At 36.7% G+C, this 21,932-nt stretch overlaps 2 protein-coding genes across 5 annotated transcripts in view; one reads left to right on the top strand and one right to left on the bottom strand.

The window, feature by feature from the left end:
- NMD3 (NMD3 ribosome export adaptor) overlaps window positions 1-21,932 on the bottom strand; it is a 48,093-nt gene that overhangs the window by 23,966 nt on the left and 2,195 nt on the right. For all 4 annotated transcript variants that reach the window (XM_063620379.1, XM_063620378.1, XM_063620381.1 and 1 more), the window contains exons 3-10: window positions 20,330-20,464; window positions 16,305-16,401; window positions 9,254-9,334; window positions 7,874-8,002; window positions 7,494-7,584; window positions 4,210-4,288; window positions 3,576-3,672; window positions 1,222-1,339 (exon numbers count right to left, since the gene is read on the bottom strand). In XM_063620379.1, coding sequence (XP_063476449.1) covers window positions 1,222-1,339; window positions 3,576-3,672; window positions 4,210-4,288; window positions 7,494-7,584; window positions 7,874-8,002; window positions 9,254-9,334; window positions 16,305-16,401; window positions 20,330-20,464 — 827 coding nt within the window. The remainder of the gene's footprint in view (window positions 1-1,221; window positions 1,340-3,575; window positions 3,673-4,209; window positions 4,289-7,493; window positions 7,585-7,873; window positions 8,003-9,253; window positions 9,335-16,304; window positions 16,402-20,329; window positions 20,465-21,932) is intronic.
- On the top strand, window positions 10,119-10,994 carry LOC134732946 (small ribosomal subunit protein uS15m-like). Its single transcript, XM_063620418.1, is given in 2 exon segments — window positions 10,119-10,737; window positions 10,740-10,994. Coding segments are annotated over 2 exon segments (762 nt in total). The 5' UTR covers window positions 10,119-10,199; the 3' UTR covers window positions 10,964-10,994.

Raw genomic sequence — 21,932 nt, 5'->3', positions numbered from 1 at the left:
CTAGTGTCAACTCACTCCTTAAGGTCATCAATTACTCCTATAAACCAACCCCAAACTTCTCAAAGCACAAGAAAAATATATAAGATGTCAAACATATCTTAAATAGTTACTATAACCAGAATGCCACAGGGCTAAGTGCCTTTTAAATAAGATCAGATCCAATCAGTGGTATAGCTGTTTCATATGCTGGCACTTTATTTTAGAAACATATCTGTCATCTTAGCTGCTTAGTGTATGGGAAATAAAGCCTAGTTCTACCAGATAAGTAAAGAATGTCCATCCCAATATTGCAAACAGATCTTTAACTTATGAATCCTAATTGATAATGAACGACTTTTCAGAAAAATACCAAAATAAACTCACTTTTTGTATAAAGGAAACTTATATTACAGAAAATACATGAAAAAGATCAAGTAGAAGATACATCCAAATACTAAGATACCTACCAAAATGTGGTCTTCTTTAAAAAATAATTTATTCTATTGACAATGTTAAAAAATGATCTACAGTAATAACAAAATTGGTTAAAATTCATATTCAAACTAAATGTTCCAACGGGCCACAAAAAGCCAAATGTTCCAAAATTTAAAATAACTGCTAGACACCAAATTTTGGCAATGGACTTAATAGTCACAAAAATTAGATGAAGTAAATAAGTCAATTTCAGGCTGGACATGGTGGCTCACGCTTGTAATCCCAGCACCTTGAGAGGCCGAGGCGGGCAGATCACGAGGTCACGAGTTCAAGACCAGCCTGGCCAACACAGTGAAACCCCCTCTCTACTAAAAATACAAAAATTAGCTGGGCGTGGTGGCGGGCACCTGTAATCCCAGCTACTTGGGAAGCTGCAGCAGGAGAATCACTTGAACCTGGGAAGCAGAGATTGCAGTGAGCTGAGATTGCGCCACTGCACACGAGCCTGGGCGATAGAGCTAGACTCCATCTCAAAAACAAACAAAAAAAAAGTCAATTTCAGTAAAAATTAATGGAATAAACCAGTAAATATGTAAAAGTTAACAGAATTGTTTCTTTAAATAAAAAATACAAGAGTTAACTAATCAAAGCTTGTAATTCTACAGTGTTTTGTATTAAACAATAGCACAAATTTTAACTAATCTTTCAAAACAATATTACAAGAACGCTTGAAAAATTAGCAACACGAATTATTACTGTTTGTCATACAGAACAAAATTGTCAAGGCAAATCATTTCCAGAATTTACCTTGTAGAGTGTTTGGATCAATGAGGTGAATGGCACTGGTTACTCGAATACACACACAAATCTGGTTCATATTTCCCAGGCTTTGTGCCAGCTTTGGAGACAGACAGACAACATTATCCTAGGCATAAGAACCAACATTTAGAATGAGGCATATCCTAAATAATAGTCCAATAAACACTCATCAATAAACACCCAATCCAATTGCACTTGACCAACCAAAATGTTATTTTCAATTCTATCAATCAACAAAGAGACTAAAGAAAAGAATCACACCTTAAGTATGACAGGCATTTTGTCTTAATAAAAACGCTTTAAAAAAAAAATCCTGGCTGAGCACGGTGGCTCGCTCCTGTAATTCCAGCAATCTGGGAGGACAAGATGGGAGAATCCCTTGAGTCCAGGAGTTCAAGTCTAACCTGGACAACATATGGAGACCCTGTCTCCATACACACACACACACACACACACACACACACGCATATATTTTTTTTTTTTAATTAGCCAAACGGGGTGGTGCATGCCTGTGGGCCTAGCTACTTGGGAGGCTGAGGTGGAATGACAGCCTGGGCCCAGGAAGCCGAGGTTTCAGTGAGTTGAGGTGGTGCCACTGCACTCTAGCCGAAGTGACAGAGCAAAACTGTCTCTCAAAAAAAAAAAAAAATCCAGGGCCTGAATCACCAAGCTATTATTTCCATTTTATTGCAATGTGAATGCCTCTTATCACTCTATATGTTAATACAGTGTACATTCTAAACAGAGTATTATAAACATCAGCATGAGAGTGATTCTATAAATCCACCTGTGACTTCTTTCAATCTCCATTAAAAACAAACTTCAAAGGAACACATTTCTCTTACATGGCTACATGTGCCAATATACAATCAAAAGATTTAAACCCAAAAAAGTCACATGTCTACATTTACATTGGGAGACATGAAGCAGCAACGTAATTATCTGTTTTTAAACTGAATTAAAATACAAAAAAGATCTGAGTTATATTTTAAGGTGTATCTATTCACAATCGTAACAGCTCTTACAGTCCTTGGTTTTTAATACATGAGTTTCCAAAGATAAACAAATATACTTTTTTACATAGTGTAATACATATGTTAATTTTTACATGTGTAAAATTCAGTTACACAAGGCCTAAATATGCCCTCACACCTAAATTCATATTTCTCAAGCTTTGTACCAGGGAAACATTCACTGTTTTAAACCAGAGGTTGGCAAAATGCCACCCTCAGGACAAATCTGACTCACCATCTGTTTTTGTAAATAAAGTTTTACCAGAACATGGCCCTGACATTCCTTTACATATTACTCTTGCTACTTTTGTACAACAGCAAAGCTGAGTAGCTGCAAAAGAGATTATACGACCTGAAGGTTAAAAAATTTACCATCTGGCTCTTTACAGAGAAAGTTTGCTGACCCTATTTTAAGCTATCATTTCATCCCTAGTACATACTATAAAAGAGCAATAGCAGTTTTAAAGCTTTAGAGACACAGACCTGGGCGCAAATCCTAGCTTCATCATTTTGTGATCGTGTAACTTTGGGCAAGTTGTCTAACCTCCTCAAACTTCAATTTACTCATCGTCAAAATGATGTGGCTTACCTCAGTTATTATGAGATGAAAATGAGGTGAGACACTAAAGTATTTAGATTAACCTTATGTAGAATGGTCACAATAAATAATGGCAGTTATCATTCTTAGTGATTTAATACTGACATATAAATTCTTACATGGCAGAGACCTGTAGTTATACAATCCTCAGTACACAGCCTTCTATATTATAGATGCTCAATGACTATTTATTGAATTTTAATTCATATTTTTTTGAAGCAGGGTTTTATCTTAGTACAATTAAATGAAATAATCTACATTTTAAACGTTTTATTCAGCTTTTGTTTTAAAATCATAAAAATGATTCTATGATCTCATTTTCACATTATCACAATATTCTTTAATTTCTCGCCAAAATTTTGTTTGTACATATTCCACAAAGTGGCTCACTAATATTGATTTTAATGTCATTTCTTTTATTCAATTTCACTGAACTATATGATATAGGCTCATAGGATCACAAATTTTAAATATGGACTTTTATCAACTGTAACCAGGTTTTTTCATTTTAATACACCAAAATAAAAGGCATGTCAATTCATAAATATAAGCATGACTTTTTTAAAAACATATATCTTTTAACATGGCTGAATATGTTAAAAATCACTTAAGGAACTTATTCTAAATTTTTAACCAACCCTAGAGGAAAACCAGGAGCTACAAATCACATATAAGCCAATTAATTACTTGTACTCTTTTACAGATTTGGATTAAATGAAAAAAAAAAGTACCTTGCATATTGGAACAATTTCCACGGAAAAAGTGCTTTTGTAATTGTATGTGTTACTATGGATATCTTGAGAGATCAGTCTTTGTGATGCTTTGTATCTATTAAGAAAAAAGTTAGTAGTAATATAAAGACAAAGATCATTAACTTGTATGGACTCAGGAATATCAATTTTCATTAAATCAAACCATCATTGTCCAAGGTCTAAAATGGCTTCATGAGGCCTCCTCTAGTAAAACCTAGTGTCCTCCACTTGCATGTCAAAACCTTCACCATTCTGACTAAGCCCTACCTATTTTGAACCTTTTCCACCAAACCTCTAGAACATGTTGTTGGCTAGACCAATCTACTTTCTATATAGCATTATTAAAAGTCACACTAACGCCCACTGCAAGTCTTTGTTCACACTAATAGTACCTTTCAATATAAACTCCAGCTATGAAAATTTCCCAATCTTTGGAGCACAAGTCCTACCACCTCTATGAGTGGGTGGTTAACCCAATATATGCTTCCTGATTGTATAAGTATTTCTACTACGATTTTAAATAAAGGGAAGTTGTCTGAGCCTGAAGAATATATGTGATCCACATCCATTCCCAGGTCCTTAGATTTAGTCACATTCAAGGTTCAGAACATACCTACAGGGAACTGTACACTGAAGAAATTCGACCATCTTCTGAGCATGTTGTTTTGAGGAATAATAAAAATCCAGACCGTCTTAAAAAAAAAAAAAAGCCATATGAAAATAATTATGCAAAATAGGATTCTCCTCTACTAACATGACTATATTATAAATTACATCTGTTTTAAACAAAATCAAATTATTAGAAAACTCTATTGCAGTCACAACAGATTAGAGATACCACTTAAGACTTCTTTGGCAAAAAGACAGACAAAATAAATCAGCAAATGAAAATAAAACTCATAATTCTAATTCTAGAAAAAATAAAACTCAAGGCCAAGGGGGACAGAAAAACAAAGAACAAAGAAAGTTTATGAACAGCTGGGCGCAGTGGCTCATGCCTGTAATCCCAGCACTTTGGGAGGCTGAGCTGGGTGGATTATGAGGTCAGGAGATCAAGACCATCCTGGTGAAACCCCGTCTCTACTAGAAATACAAAAAATTAGCCAGACGTGGTGGCATGTGCCAAATCTCAGCTACTCGGGAGGCTGAGGCAGGAGAATCGCTTGAATCCAGTTGGCGGAGGTTGCAGTGAGTCCGGATCACAACACTGCACTCCAGCCTGGGTGACAGAGCAAGACTTCATCTCAAAAAAAAAAGAAAGTAAGTTATTTTACGTAATAAATAGAATAATCTACCAAGAAGATAACAGGAAACTATCTGAGATACAGAAAACAAAAACTATTAGAAAAAGAAAAGAAAAAATTAACAAATATTAACACATACAATCATTGTGAAGGACTAGAATAGGACTCTCTCAAAACCAAAATGATCAAATTGACAAAAAAATAGTAACAACTCACAGAACTTGAATAACCAACTATCAAGGTCGAGTTAACTGAGATTATAGAACACAGTTCTAAGAAAGAATACATATTTTTTCAAATATTCATAGAACATTCATTTAAAAATCATGTATTAAGATTTTAAAAAGAAAAACAATTTCAATAAATCCTAAACAGTAGAAATTACTAAAGACAACATTATCTCGTCACAAAACAGTAGCACTAGAAATCAAGAAAAGAACAGCCAAAAGCAAACCCACCTAGCTGAGAAATATTAAAAGATATTCTTGCAAATAACTCAACTAAATATAATTACCAAAACAGCTAATACTAAAGTTACCCAGAATAGCCAAAACAATTTTGAAGAAAACGAACATTACACATTTAATGTCAAAACTCACTAACTTTAATAAGTATTCAAGACAGCATGGTACTAATATAAGGACAGATACATAGATCAATGGGAGTAGACTTGAGATTCTAGAAATAAACCATTACATTTATAGTCAATAGATCTTTGACAGAAGACCCAAGGCATTCACTGGGAAAAGGACAGAGTTTTCACTGGGATGAAGAATATCCACATAGAAAAATATGAATTTAGACACTTATCTCACACTCTGCACAAAAATTAACTCAAAAGAGTTAGACCTAAATATATAAGACCTAAAACTATGAAACATTTGAAAGAAACTATAGGAGAAAATCTTTATGACCTTGATCAGACAGTTTTTAAGCATAACCCCAAAACCACAATTAAAAGAAAAAACTTGATAAACTGGACTTCATCAAAATTTAAAACTTTTGCAATTCAAAGGACACCATTAAGACCAGCCAGTGTGAATTTCCTCCTACACACTAGGAGAAAATATGTGCAAACCATATATGCAGTAAGAGACTTGTATCCAGAATATGCTCAACATCGTTAGTCATTAGCAAAATGGAAATTAAAACTACAATGAGATACCACTTCATACCACCCTCTAGAATGGCTATAAACAAAAAATATAATAACAAGTGTTGAGGAGGATACAGAGAAATATTGCTGGCAGGAATGTAAAATGGTACAGCCACTTTGAAGCAGTTTGGCAGTTAAACATAAATTTACCATATGACTTGGTAATTCCACACCTAAGTATGTACCCAAAAGAATGAAACAGCTGAGGTGCTTGCTGAGGGCAAATAAAATACGCAATGGGCAGTGGAAAAAGGTAGCTACAAGTACCAACTACAGACCCATTATAGTACTCGGAAGAAAATGTATGATCTTAAATATATTTATTAGAAATTAAAAATAAACTAAGCTTTCAATTAATTAAAACAAAACAAAACTAAATAGAGTTGAAGGAATTAGTGTTAAAAACAAAATTAAGGCCTGTAATCCCAGCACTTGGGAGGCCGAGGCAGGTGGATCACGAGGTCATGAGATCAAGACCATCCTGGCTAACATGGTGAAAACCCGTCTCTACTAAAAAAAAATACAAAAAATTAGCCAGGCGTCGTGGCGGGCATCTGCAGTCCCAGCTACTCGGGAGGCTGAGGCAGGAGAATGGCGTGAACCCGGGAGGCAGAGCTTGCAGTGAGCCGAGATCGTGCCATTGCACTCCAGCCTGGGTGACAGAACGAGACTCCATCTCAAAAAAAACCCAAAAAACAAAACAAAAAAACAAAATTAAGAAAAAGATTGTTTAAAATAAAACTAAAAATAGTTTTTTGAAAAAACTAACATAATAGATAAAAGTGGCAAGTCTAAGGTGAGGTGAGTAGAAAAAAAGAAAAAAGATAAACATTAGGAACAATAGAGAGGACATAACTACAGTTACGGATGAGATTTATTTTATTTGTTCAATTTTATACCAAGAATCTAAAAAGCTAGATAAAATGGTTTTTCTTGGAAAATGGTATTAAAATTAACTCAAGAGGTAGAATACCTGAGAGGTGAATATCATAAAAGAAACTGAAAAGACATCCCCTAGGAGATATCAGATTGGATGGCTTAATGGGCAAGTTCTTTAAAAACTTCTAGAGGTTAATTAAATGCTAGGTAGAAAGAAGGCAAGCTTTCTTTCTAACTCTTTTCAATGTCACTCACATAACTGACAGCAAGATTGGACAGAAGTATGTATGCATATATATCAAACAGAAACCTCAAGAAATATTATACTTAGTTATAAAACATAAAAAGATAATTATGTTTGACATTAGCAGAAAATTAAAAATTCAGTTTCTCAGTTGCTCTAGCCACATTTCAAGTACTCAACAGCCACACATGGCTAGTGATTATACCATGCTGGACAGTGCAGATAAAGAATTAAGTTTTGTTTTGTTTTGTTCTTCTAACAGAAAGTTCTTTTGGACAGTACTAATCCAGATATTATCAGTAAATATAAGATTACTTAGGTATGTTGAAATAAAAATCTGACATCATTTCAAATGCTTTTGAGTTTTAACTCACCATGAATCTCTTTGATACGAAGTGTATTCTGATGCATTCCATATTTCAGAATTAACTGTTCCAGATAGTAGAAAGTTTTTTTATGCAAAGTCTAAAATATAAATTATTTGATCAATAAATGCCCCACAAAAAGCCATTTATAGGTATTGGACACACATACCATCTACAGATAGAGCATACTGATTTTTCAAACAATAACAATCTTTAAAGATTATCTATAATGTAATAATGACCTATTTCCAAAGGTGAATGCTTCAGGGCCCCAGACTATGCCTGGTACCCACAAGATTTAGAAAGAAGGAAAAGAGGTTTTACTAGCTGTCTTATAATTAACAAAGATGCAATATAAGATGTAAGACTCACTCATCTTCTCTCATTACCTTTTGCCTCACTTGAATCACAGCCTTCCAGAAATCCTTAGCTTCTACTCTATGGCAATCTCCACACATTTGGGACTGAACAACATAATCCACCACAAACACTTGTTGAAGGATAGCACCATTCATCACCTGATAAAGAAAACAATTACACTCCTTCATTCTTTTGGTTTTGTTTAATAACAAATATTTTCTTTAAAAGAAGAACCTTTAATATTTAATTTAAAACTTTTTCCATTAATGCTTTGAGGACATCAATCAAATGTCCTCAAATTTAAAGTCATAAAAACAAGTTATACTGTTTCAAGAACGGTATATAGATTTAATTCCTAAGATTTATTAGATTAGCATTTCAAATTTTCCTTTAGCTGAAGTGGTTGTGAGAATATTCTGTGTACATTTTACATATATATATATAATTTTTTTGAGACAGGGTCTCACTGTGCCTGTTGCCCAGCCTGGAGTGCAGTTGCACGATCTCGGTTCACTGCAACTTCCGCCTCCTGGGCTCAAGTGATTCTCTACCTCAGCCTCCCAAGTAGCACACACCACCATGCCCAGCTAACTTTTGTATTTTTAGTAGAGATGGGGTCTCGAACTCCTGCGCTCAAGTGATCTGCCTACCTTGGCCTCCCAAAGTGCTGGGATCACAGGTGTGAGCCACCACGCCCAGCCCATAGATGTTTACATAGAAAAATCATCCTTAGAAGAAAAAAATAAGGAAATCTTCTCAAAAAAAAAATTCCTTAATTTAATGGTTCCCCAACACAGCTGATCAGAAATCACATGGGAAGCTTTTTAAATACAGATTGAACATTCCAAATCCAAAAACCCAGAATCATAAATTTCAGCTTCAAAATCTGAAACTTCTTGAGGTTCTAAATGACACTCAAAGAAAATGTTCACTGGAACATTTTGTATTTGAATTAGGGATGTTCAACCAGTTAAGTATAATGCAAAATTCCAAAACCCAAAAAATCCAAAATCTGAAACACTTCTTGTCCCAAGCATTTCAGATAAGGGATACTCAACCTACATATAGATTCCCAGGCCTCACATACAGAGAATTTTTGCTTAAGTTACGATGGGTCATTACAACCATCAGCCAAGTTTGAGAATCAGTACCTTAGCCCATGTTTTTACTTCAGTCCTTTCCTAATAAAAATAACTCTGGAAAAGATCAGTAAGTCTGCTAATCAGAAGCAATGACTACTCTTACTAGTGATCTAATTATTTGTACAGATGCTCAAAAGAAAACAAACAGCTAAAATTGAGTGTACTCTTTTTCTTTTAAGCTGTTGAAGCCATAAAATAACTTATCACTAGGTCCTCATTTTCACTACCTGCACTTTAACCATGCTGAGAAAATTATGTACTGCTTACCTCTTTCTGAATAGTCAGTTTAACTTTAAGTCTCTTAGAATGAGGCTCAGTCCAAACAAAGCCTGCATCTACAAGCCGTACCTTCAATAAAACATAAACAAAAAGAAACATAAGTTCTCACCTGAGAAGAAAAAAAAAACTAAAGAACAAATCATCAATAAGCAGATTTCATAAGATGCTTAAGGAATCTGTGATCAGCATACTACACACCATCATCACAAAAAAAGATTAATCATCAGTTATGTAATAATAGCAGCAAATCAAAGGACAACCCAATGACTACATTAATGCAACTGATATAATTTAAGCAAAAATTAAAGTATTTGCATAGGAAAAAAATTCTTTTCCCTTAAAAAAAAAGTACACTGTCCTTTAAAAGGAAATTATATTTTTTGGAGGAAAGCAAAGACCTGGTGACCTCATTATCTATTAGTAACCTCATGAACAAAAGTTTCCACTTGGATTATTCTCTCTATATTCTGTGACTTTTTTTTAAGAAGTGACATTCATTACAGAAGTTTCATGCACTGAATACTAAATCCACAACTATAACTCACTACTAAATCTGCAGCATCTGCATAGGCCAAAAACAGTTTGCTATATGTGATGATCTGAATATAACTCAAGAACGGCCAGAATGGGTGTTTGGGGAGAAGGGGTGGGTGGGAGAACAAGAATGGAGGCTGCTGTAATAATCTGGGCAGAGATTGTAGATGATCTGAACTGAGAGGCGCTGGAAATAACAAAAGCAGATGCAAGGGCTAGTTAGGAGATAAAAATCTGTAAGATTTATCTGCACAGTCCAAGTGATGTAGAAAAAAAATCTGTAAGATTTAATGGTGGATTGGTTGATCCTGGGCCAGCATGGCGGCGCCCACGTAACCCGGTAGGTGCTGCAAAGGGAACGGCGGCCGCGGCGCGGGCCCCGCGGGGGTTAGAGGTCACCATGCTGAGGGTCGCGTGGAAGACGCTGAATTTGATTCGGACCCAGGCAGTTACCCAGGCCCTAGTACCTGGGCTGCCGGGCTGTGGGAGCGCCAGGTTCCCTTTCAACCAGTGGGGCGCGCAGCCTCGAAGTCTCCTCCGCCAGGCCGCGCGCGGATATGTCATCCGGAAACCAGCCCAGCCTAGGCAGGATGATGACCCACCTCCTTCTACGCTGCTCAAAGACTACCAGAATGTCCCTGGAATTGAGAAGGTTGATGATGTCGTGAAAAGACTCTTGTCTATGGAAATGGCCAACAAGAAGGAGAAGCTAAAAATCAAGCAAGAAGAGTTGATGAAGAAGATTGTTGCAAACCCGGAGGACACCAGATCCTTGGAGGCTCGAATTATTGCCTTGTCCGTCAAGATCCGCAGTTATGAAGAACACTTGCAGAAACATCGGAAGGACAAAGCCCACAAATGCTATCTGCTGATGAGCATTGACCAGAGGAAAAAGATGCTCAAAAACCTCCGTAACACCAACTATGATGTCTTTGAGACAGGGGGCTGGGGATTGAGTACACCTTCCCCACTCTGTATTACCGAAGAGCCCACTGCCGATTCGTGACCAAGAAGGCTCTGTGCATTGGGGTTTTCCAGGAGACTCAAAAGCTGAAGAAGCAAAGAAGAGCCTTAAAGGCTGCAGCAGCAGCCCAAAAACAAGCAAAGCAGAGGAACCCAGACAGCCCTGCCAAAGCCAGACCAGAGACACTCAAAGACAGCTAATAAATTCTGTTCAATCAAAAAAAAAAAAAAAGATTTAATGGTAACTGGATATGGAAAAGAGGAAGAGAACAGACTCTAGAATGATGCTCAAGTATCTGCTTAGACAACTAGGTAGTACAATTTTTGTGACACAAACAACGGATATAATGAGAAAAAGATGTTACATTTGATTTCAGACATTTCAGTTTAAGACAGTATCTGTGAGATACCCAAGAGGACTTTTCAGTGAACAGTAAGATACAATTGGTCTGGAGATCTATGAAAAAATTTGGGCTGTAGTTAACAGATTTGATACGTATCAGCAGCAGATTATACTTTTATCAAGTACTGTCTGGTAAAAAGTAGATAGACTAGCCACTTTTAGTGTAGATGCAAAGATTCAACACACCAGAGTAAAACCCTCCTCATACAATTGGCCTCCCTAAAGCAAAGCCTAGTAGTTAACAAGTGATGCCAGGTACCCACGGTGATAGGCAGATTCCTATTCCTTCAATCTCCATCTGCAGTGGTTTAAAAAAAAAAAAAAAAAAAAGCCCCAAAGGCACTGAGTAAGACTGATCTTCCCCTCAAGCTCCAACCTTTACCTGCAGGAATGGAGAGTCTCCTTGACATCCTGCTCGGCATTCCCCAACACAACCACTACACCATGTGTCCTCAGACAACCACGACTAATCAACTTTCTTAGTCCCTTTCCTTCTTTACCATAGTCCCAGACACCTCAGTCACCCCTCATCTCCCATACTGCAATTTCCATATGGTTATGCATATTCCCTATTCTGCCCCCATCTAACACTCCTCCCCGAGTCCTAAAACCCTTCTACTGTGCCCTCCGGAGCTCAACATTCATTAACAATGAAATCTCCTAAATCCTCAACTTTGCTGAACATTCCCTTCACCTTCTAGATCTCCTGATTCTCTCTCTCCCCTGCAGCTATATAAAGTGATGACTGATATTTCTCTCATTTTCTTCCTATCACTGGACCAGGCACCAGACAGGTATCCTCTTTGCTCTTCATTGCTAATTACAGACCATTCTCCTTGTCTCCTCCTCAAACATATCCAGCTCTGAGTCTAAAGTCATTAGACTCTATCACCCACTACTCTCTTTGTTATAGTAATCCATTCATCTTTGTATCACTTGTTTTCATTTCTCAAAAGATTTTAGCTCTGGCTCACCATCACACTTTCCAACAATATTAATACCTAGTGATTTCAATATCCACACAGGTGATCCCCACAATGCCCTGACCTCTCTCTCCATTCTTTGAGTTCTTCTTCTCCCAAAATATTATCCACCTTCCTATCTCAGTCACTCATATGCTTTTATTACCAGTAACTGCAAACCCTCCAAACTATCAACTCCAAATATCCTACTTCCTGACTACCACCTTCCATCTTTCCAGCTTATTTCCTCTAGTTCCTGGGCACCAAAAATCTTTCAAGCTAATATAATGGACAATCCATTCATCCTACCAACTTTATTCCTCATTCCTCCTCACTAGCTTCAAAATCAATAATCAAAATTATTCTCATGTACACACTCAATTTCCTTGTTCCCTCTCTTATTTCACCTTAGCCACTAGGCTAAATTATAAATTTGGTTAAATCCAGTGATCTGCCTGCTCTATGCCTTAACTATGTGGCTGACAGAACTAGAGAAATAGATGCACACCACAGTGACTAGTCTAAATTTGTAACAGTAACCCTCAGCACTGCCCAGCACCCATCCAACACTGTCCTGGTGCATTTCCTCTCCAACTGTTCTAGAGGACTATTTCATATCTTCTGCTCTCTCCTCAAACATCTATCTAACAGCTCTTCCCACATAGCTACTGCCCACGCTTCTGTTTTCTCCAGTAAAAAAGAAGGAACCAGAGGAGAATTCCCAGAAGCTCCCACTCAACACCTTCCCTCCTGTTACCACAGATGAATTGTCCATACTCCCATCAAGATCAACCTCTAGAATGCCCCTCTAGAGAGCAGAGATCTTTACTTTGTTCCATGAAATATTACAGCCTCCCAAAATGGTGCTTGGTGAAGAGTAAGTGCTGAATACTTGTTGAATGAAGGAGTGAATTAACAAATAAATGTATTCTTTCACTATGTGCTATATCTCTTTTCCACTTCTTGAGGCCACCCCCCAGCCAATTATTCTTTTCCCTGCAATTTCACAAAAATTTCCCTCCATACTCTAACACTCCCAGAGAGCTTACAAATAGTTATATATACCATCTTAAGAAATGTGTCCTGGCCAAGCACAGTGGCTCATGCTTGTAATCCCAACACTTTGGGAGGCTGAGGCAGGAGGATCGCTTGAGCTCAGGAGTTCAAGACCAGTCTGCGCAACATAGTGAGATCTCTGCTCTATAGGGCCAAAAAGAGAGAAAGAGAGAGATCTCATCTCTAGCAAAAATAAAAATCAGCCAGGTGTGGTGGTGCATGTTTGTAGTACCAACTACTTGGGAGGCTGAGGCAGAAAGAAGGATCACCTGAGCCCAGGAGTTTGAGGCTAAAGTGAGCCATGACAGCGCCACTGCACTCTAGCCTGAGCCATAAAGCAAGACCTTATCTCCAAAAAATAAAATAAAAAGACACGTGTCCCTTCCCAAACTTCCCCTTCAACCACTGCCCCATTTCTTTGTTTTCGTTTACAGCAAAACTCAAAAGAATTGTCTATCTTCCTTCTCCCATTTTCATTTCTATTTAAATGACATCTTTACCACCACCACTAAACAGAAATTGCCCATGTAATTAAGGTCGTCCACATTACTAAATCTACAGAACTCATTACTTGACTCATCAACTGCAAACCACATAGCTACTCATTCCTTTCTTCTTAAAACGCTTCCCTTTCCTCCCAGGACATCACACTCACCCTATTTTCCTCCTACCTCCTAGCAGCTCCTTTCAGTCTCCTTTGCTGATTCCTCCTCATTACCCAATTATTTCTTCCTCATTACCCTTTAAAGGAATGATTCCAGGATTCAGTCCTCCAGTTTCTTTCCTTCTCTATGTAAACTCCTGAAGTAATCTAATCCAATTCGTGACCTTAAACACTGTCTATATCTTAAATTCATTATCTCTAGACTGGACCACTCACTGGCTTATTTATCAACCTGCCTACTCAGTATTTCTACTTAAGTGTCTAGTAGACATCTAAATACCAGTTACAGATGAACTCTGATGTCCCCTACCCAGTGACTTGGCTGCTCAGGTCACGAACAGTGGAAGGCATCCTTAACTCTTCTGTCTCTTACAAAAACACATCCCACTACATCAGTAAATGTTACTACCTTAAAAATAGATTCAAAATCTGTCCACTTCTTACCACCTCCATTGCTGATCCAAAACCATTTCTCATGATTATTACAAACACTTACACCTTTACCTCCCTTACGTCCATTGTAAAAACAGCAGCCAGAGGAATACTAATAAGTCACGTCATCTCACTACTCTGCCCTTCACCCTCTATACTCCTTACACTCAGAGTAAGAAACAGCCCCTATAAGGGACTACAAGGCCAGACATACTGTGGCCTTCCATGACTTTTCTGGACTCTATCCCCAACTACTTTTCCCCTCACCACTCCATTCTATTCACACAAGTAAGCTCTTGCTTTTGATCTCTACATTTGTTTTCTTTACCCCTAATGCTCTTCTTCCAGATTTCTGCACAGCTTCCTCCCTTACCATCTTTAATGTTTACTCAAATGTCACCCTATCAGTGAGACCTCCCCTAAACACCCTTACTTTAAATTTCAACTCTTCCATGCACAGTTCTTATCCTCTTCCTAGCTCCTTTCTCCACGGAATATACCTTTTAATATACCACGTAATATATCTACCTATTTTGATCATTGCATACTAACATGCTGCTCCACACTGGCATGTTAGTGTGCAATTAGAATATATGCTTTCTAAGACAGGGATTGTCTTATTCACTGCCATATCCCCAACACCAAAAGCAGTTTGGCACAGAGTTGGTACTTAATAAACATCTGATGAATTAATTAATGAACTGTTAAGACTCACTAGACATTTGACAAAAGCCCCAACTATAAAAGCAAAAAACCAAGATACACAAAAAACTCACTTCAAAAAAAAAAACAGAGACAAATGAGGGAACAGAAGGAAACAAACAAAAGAAGTCCTATTATCAAAATCTTCTTCAGAAAAACTTAAAATGCATCAAGAACATGAAAGACTCTGGAACTTAAAAACATTACTACTGGAAAAAAAAAATTCATTAGAAAGATCAGAAGATAAAGCAAAAGTCACCAAGAACAGAGGGGAGCAAAAAAAACCAAAAAGGCTTTTTAAAATATGAAGGGAAAAAGACAAAGTTTTATGCCAGGAGGGCCAACAAGTGACTCAGAAATTTGTGGGGTTGGCTGGGACCTAGTAGGAAAATAAAGGCAGAAATTTCAAAGAACTATTACATGAAATTTTATTAGAGCTTAAAGGAGAATCAGAAAAGTCTTCAATCTGAAAGAGTCAATTTCAATTAAAAACATGGTAGAAGTGAGTCATAAAGCTTAAAACAAAGAAAACTCAAAGTGTCAATCACTTTCAATTTTATATCAGGAAATAAACTGTACTTTAAACAAACTCTTTTTTTTAATACATTTATGCACTGACTTTCAGTGACAGGCATAAATATTTTATTTCCAGATCAATAATGACAATAAAAAGAAACCAAATAACATAGCCCTAATATTATTATCTCAATTATGTTTAGTGATGGTTTTACATAAAAATTTCTGTTAAAAAATTATACATGAGGTTCTCCATAAATAACAAATGAAAAAAATTAAATTCTGTCTTTTTAAAGCAAAAAGATATTTTTACTTTTCATAAAAAGAATATATATATAACTTTAAAAAGTGTATGTAGTGGGGTGCTACTGGCAACAATAGTAACATTTAATAGTTACCTTCCAGGCCAGCATGGTGGCTCACGCCTGTAATCCCAGCACTTTGGGAGGCCAAGGCAGGCAGATCACGAGGTCAGGAGTTCGAGACCAGTCTGGCCAACATAGTGAAACCCTGTCTCTACTAAAAATACAAAAAATTAGCCAGATGTGGTAGTGTGCACCTGTAATCCCAGCTACTCGGGAGGCTGAGGCAGGAGAATCGTGTGAACCCACGAGGCGGAGGTTGCAGTGAGCCGAGATCACGCCATTGTACTCCAGCCCAGGCAACAGTTCGAGACCCCATCTCAAAAAAAAAAAAAAAAAAAAATTCCTTTTGAAAAACCTACTCACAAGAATTTTCTGAAAATGAGACATAATGAAACATAATGAAAACATACCTATAAATACTGATTTTAGCTGTTTAACTTACCTTACTCAGAGGGGTTTTGATTTTTTTCAAGCACAAAGCAAGAAGTTCCCTGGATTCTAAAGCGCACTGTATCCAAGTTCCTGGTGGCTGAAAATACCTAAAAGAGAAGATAACATACTGAAATCCAACATCTCTCAGGAAACACAGAAATTTCCATCTGAATATACAGATATAACCCAAATTATCAACCAGGCATAATAAAACCCAAGAATGATATGAAGCAGTTAACTCAAACATATTTTAATGGTTCCAAAACTTTCAACTAGACTAGTAGCTTTAATTAAAAAGGTAAAATTCTGACTGAGAAAGCCAATCTGAAATAACCTACTAAAGTGATCTTATTACTTCAATCACCAAATCACCACTAAAATGTCCAAGAGTCTCTTGAAGCTATGCTCTGAAAAACAGGTGAGAATCATCTCAAAATGGCATTAAAATGGTTTATTATGTACTTCTAAAATGCCTGAGAACTGCTTATTTTTCACAAATAAAAGGTACATTAGTACCGCACAACACAATGAATCAGCAATAGTTCAGTCTATTCGTCTACATTTCAAGTCCTTTTCAAATTTTAAATTGTAAAACAACATTTAAAATGTTAAGTAAAACCAGACTAAAACAAAACTTAAATCTCTTACGTATGTGCTTTAAGATTTTTAGTCCCGCTTACCCAGGACTTAGCACTATGCCAGACACATCTTATAGTAGGTGTTCAATAAATGCTTGTTAAATATAAAATACTTCCAAATGTGTTATGTGAATGTCTTTTTGCCATACTTGTTAAATAACAGAAAGTTTTGAATTTCACTTTTCAAGGTTCAATCAAAAACATTACACAAGTCCCCCTTTGTTTATAAGTACATATTATTTATTTTTTTTTTTTAATTTTTTTTTTTTTTTTTTGAGACAGAGTCTCACTCCGTCCCCCAGGTTGGAGTGCAGTGTATGATCTCGGCTCACTGCAACCTCTGCCTCTCGGGTTCAAGCGATTCTCCTACCTCAGCCTCCCAAGTAGCTAGGATTACATGCGTGCCCCACCACACCTGGCTAATTTTTGTATTTTTAGTAGAGACAGGGTTTCACCATATTGGCCAGTCTGGTCTCTAACTCCTGACCTCAAGTGATCCACCCACCTCAGCCTCCTCAAATGCTTGGATTACAGGCATGAGACACCAAGCCTGGCCTATAAGTGTACTTTTAGAGCAAGAAAAGGCTTCACATATCACCTAATAAAACCCTTCATTCTGATGAGGAAACTGAGGCCCAGAGATGATAAACAGCTAAGAGTTTCGAACAGCTAATTTGTGAGGAAGCCAAGACAAACTAAGTCTGTTTAGTTCTTTATCAGTACTTTTCTAACTCCACCAGGCTTTTAATAGCAAATATTTATAAAAGATTAAGCCTCACACTTGCTAAGCTTGTACACTGTAAACTCCCTGAAACAGTACAGTTGCATGTGTTTGTGTGTATATATATATACACACACACACACACATATATATTTACATATATATACACACACACATATATATACATGTATGTAAATATTTTGCGGGAGAGATACAGTTTTCAAATTCTCAGAGGAGTCCCATGAACCACCCCTCTAGAGATACACTCAAAAAGTTAAGGTCTTAATCCATTTTGGAAATCACAGGCATACACTTTTACACTCATTAGGCAGTTTTGTGTTACTCAATGGCCTAATAGATGTAAGTTGTTTATGCTGACAAAGAAAATCCAGAGGAATGAAACATTAACATTCAGAAGAAGTCTTCTGCCTTCAAATCCAATCTTTACTTCAGACCATTCCAGATATGAATTATTGAGCTTCTTTTCCATCAACAAGTTATTTTAATTACACATGAACGTTATGAGTTTTTAAAACATATTACTAAATTACTCCAAACATAAGGTGCTTTTTATCATACATGGCTTCTAATAACTAAAGAAAAAAAAACCTCATAAGAACATTCCATGCTCATGGGTTGGAAGAATCAATATCGTGAAAATGGCCATACTGCCCAAGGTAATTTATAAATTCAATGCCATCTCTATCAAGCTACCAATGACTTTCTTCACAGAATTGGAAAAAACTACTTTAAAGTTCATATGGAACCAAAAAAGAGCCCGCATCGCCAAGTCAATCCTAAGCCAAAAGAACAAGCTGGAGGTATCACGTTACCTGACTTCAAACTATACTACAAGGCTACAGTAACCAAAACAGCATGGTACTGGTACCACAACAGAGACATAGATCAATGGAACAGAACAGAGCCCTCAGAAATGATGCTGCATATCTACAACTATCTGATCTTTGACAAACGTGACAAAAACAAGAAATGGGGAAAGGATTCCCTATTTAATAAATAGTGCTGGGAAAACTGGCTAACCATATGTAGAAAGCTGAAACTGGATCCATTCCTTACACCTTATACGAAAAATTAATTCAAGATGGATTAAAGACTTAAACGTTAGACCTAAAACCATTAAAATCCTACAAGAAAACCTAGGCAATACCATTCAGGACATAGGTGTGGGCAAGGACTTCATGTCTAAAACACCAAAAGCAATGGCAACAAAAGCCAAAATTGACAAATGGGATCTAATTAAACTAAAGAGCTTCTGCACAGTAAAAGAAACTACCATCAGAGTGAACAGGCAACCTACAGAATGGGAGAAAATTTTTGCAATCTACTCATCTAAGAAAGGGCTAATATCCAGAATCTACAATGAACTCAAACAAATTTACAAGAAAAAAACAAACAACCCCATCAAAAAGTGGGCGAAGGACATGAACAGACACTTCTCAAAAGAAGACATTTATGCAGCCAAAAAACACATGAAAAAATGCTCATCATCACTGGCCATCAGAGAAATGCAAATCAAAACCACAGTGAGATACCATCTCACACCAGTTAGAATGGCCATCATTCAAAAGTCAGGAAACAACAGGTGCTGGAGAGGATGTGGAGAAATAGGAACACTTTTACACTGTTGGTGGGACTGTAAAGTTCCCATTGTGGAAGTCAGTGTGGCGATTCCTCAGGGATCTAGAACTAGAAATACCATTTGACCCAGCAATCCCATTACTGGGTATATACCCAAAGGACTATAAATCATGCTGCTATAAAGACACATGCACACGTATGTTTATTGCGGCACTATTCACAATAGCAAAGACTTGGAACCAACCCAAACGTCCAACAACGATAGACTGGATTAAGAAAATGTGGCACATATACACCATGGAATAATATGCAGCCATAAAAAATGATGAGTTCATGTCCTTTGTAGGGACATGGATGAAACTGGAAAACATCATTCTCAGTAAACTATCGCAAGGACAAAAAACCAAACACTGCATGTTCTCACTCATAGGTGGGAATTGAACAATGAGAACTCATGGACACAGGAAGGGGAACATCACACTCTGGGGACTGTTGTGGGGTAGGGGGAGGGGGGAGGGACGGCATTAGGAGATATACCTAATGCTAAATGACGAGTTAATGGGTGCAGCAAAACAACATGGCACGTGGATACATATGTAACAAACCTGCACATTGTGCACATGTACCCTAAAACCTAAAGTATAATAATAAAAAATAAAATAAAAAAAATAAAAACAAAATAAGCTGAAAAAAAAAAAAGAAAGAAAGAAATACCTCCAGGGGTCCATTTGCCATCCCCACTAAAAAAAATAACAAGAATATGTCCTCAATAATCTACTCTCACCCTTACAAACATCAACTCCTATCTATTAACTATATACATCAAATCTATTAGATCCTTTAACAGAAGAACAGATTCAAATACATTTACACTATCTTTACCAGATTAGAAGGACACACTAGAAAACTACACTATAAAATTGCAAATTCTAAAATCTTTGGCAACACCAACAGAAAATTTAAACCTTAATTGCATGCACTTTACTCCATATGCCTTCGTGTAATCTCAGCATAATACGGTGGCTCTCTAAATGTAAATTCCATCTTTAAAAAGAGCAAAATTGTACCGCACTGTACCTTTGACATTGTTTGCAGAACGAAATCGAGACTTGTTTCGGAATACCTTGGCTGATGTCCACTTTACTTCGCAAACAGGCCACACAAATATTGGCAGGATTTGGACTTATCGGAACACCACACTCACAGCACAAGCTTTAATAAATAAAGGATAAATTTTTCAAATTATATTTTTAAAATACACCAAATTTTTTTTTAGATGTCAAACAAAAGCCTTCAAGTTAGGCCATAGCATCTTTGCCCTTTTTAAAAAAATAACAGAAACAAAGCAACCTGGGCCAGCCAGTGGCTCACACCTGTAATTTCAGCACTTTGGGAGGCTAAGGCGGGTAGATCACCTGAGATAAGGAGTTTGAGACCAGCCTGGCCAACATGGTGAAACCCCATCTCTACTAAAAATACAAAAATTAGCCAGGCATGGTGTCGCATGCCTGTAATCCCAGCTACTTGGGAGGCTGAAGCATGCAAATCAAACCCAGGAGGCGGAAGTTGCAGTAAGCCAAATCACGCCACTGTACTCCAGCCTGTGTGACAGACCAAGACAATGTCTCAAAAAAAAAGAAACGAAAAAAAAAGAAACAAAGCAATCTTCAAAGATGCAGTAGATAAAGAATAACCCTGTAATACAGGGGCAAAAACACCAAAAATGGCTATAATTCTAAAAATTCTCAATATAAGGCCGACGTCCTAAAGGTTCTAGAGGGTCAGTACTGTCCAACAGAACTTTATGCCATGATAGAAATGTTCTATTCTGGTCTGTACAACAAGGTAGCCACTAGCCACATGTGGCAACTGGGCCATGAAAAGTGACTAGTACAACTGAGAAACTCAATTTATTTTTTTAATTCAAATTTACATTTAAACAGCCAGTATGGGTCTAAACAAGTCTTTTTTATTAAAAGCAAATGAAACTATATTGTCACATTAAAACAAATGGAGGTATATTGATGAAGAATACAAATCTTGCACTAATTTTAATTTTAGATACTGAAATATAATAAAAAATGTTAACTTGCTCTTTACCACACCCAACCAACACTATCCATAAAGGTAACATTTATTAACAATTTGTATATATCCTTCCAAACATTTTCTATGCAGACACAAACATTCACATTAACTTTTATAAATAAACAGATAAACTTCCCAACTGCAAGTGTAATAGCAAACTTGGGAAAAATTTGAGAAGCACTGCTATTCATTATCCCTTGTTGAAAATTGGAAAACCAAGAAAGAATCAATTAACAAGGCAATAGTGTGTCAATGGCAAAAACCAAAAAGAAGATCCTATATCAAGAATATGTAAGATCAGTTTGTGTCTTTTTAATTCAACCACTTCATCTCTAAATACTAAGCCTTCAAAAATCTATTTATTCAGTGCATACAGAGGACCATAGCTTAGGTGAACACTATGGTGTCACTACATTAAAAGACCACAGCTGTCTACTTATCTCTAATGAACATTTCTTCAAGTATATCTCTGGACTACACTAACAGAAACTAATATCTAAATTATTTCTAACAGAATCAAACACTAATATACTCCAAAGGTAATTAAAAAAAAAAGCATAAGGACTGCTAAAATATAAACATTTACCCAGAG

Source organism: Symphalangus syndactylus, chromosome 17, assembly GCF_028878055.3.
Source record: "Symphalangus syndactylus isolate Jambi chromosome 17, NHGRI_mSymSyn1-v2.1_pri, whole genome shotgun sequence".
NCBI classification, from domain to species: Eukaryota; Metazoa; Chordata; class Mammalia; order Primates; family Hylobatidae; genus Symphalangus; species Symphalangus syndactylus.
This window is presented reverse-complemented; position numbering and strand designations above follow the sequence as displayed.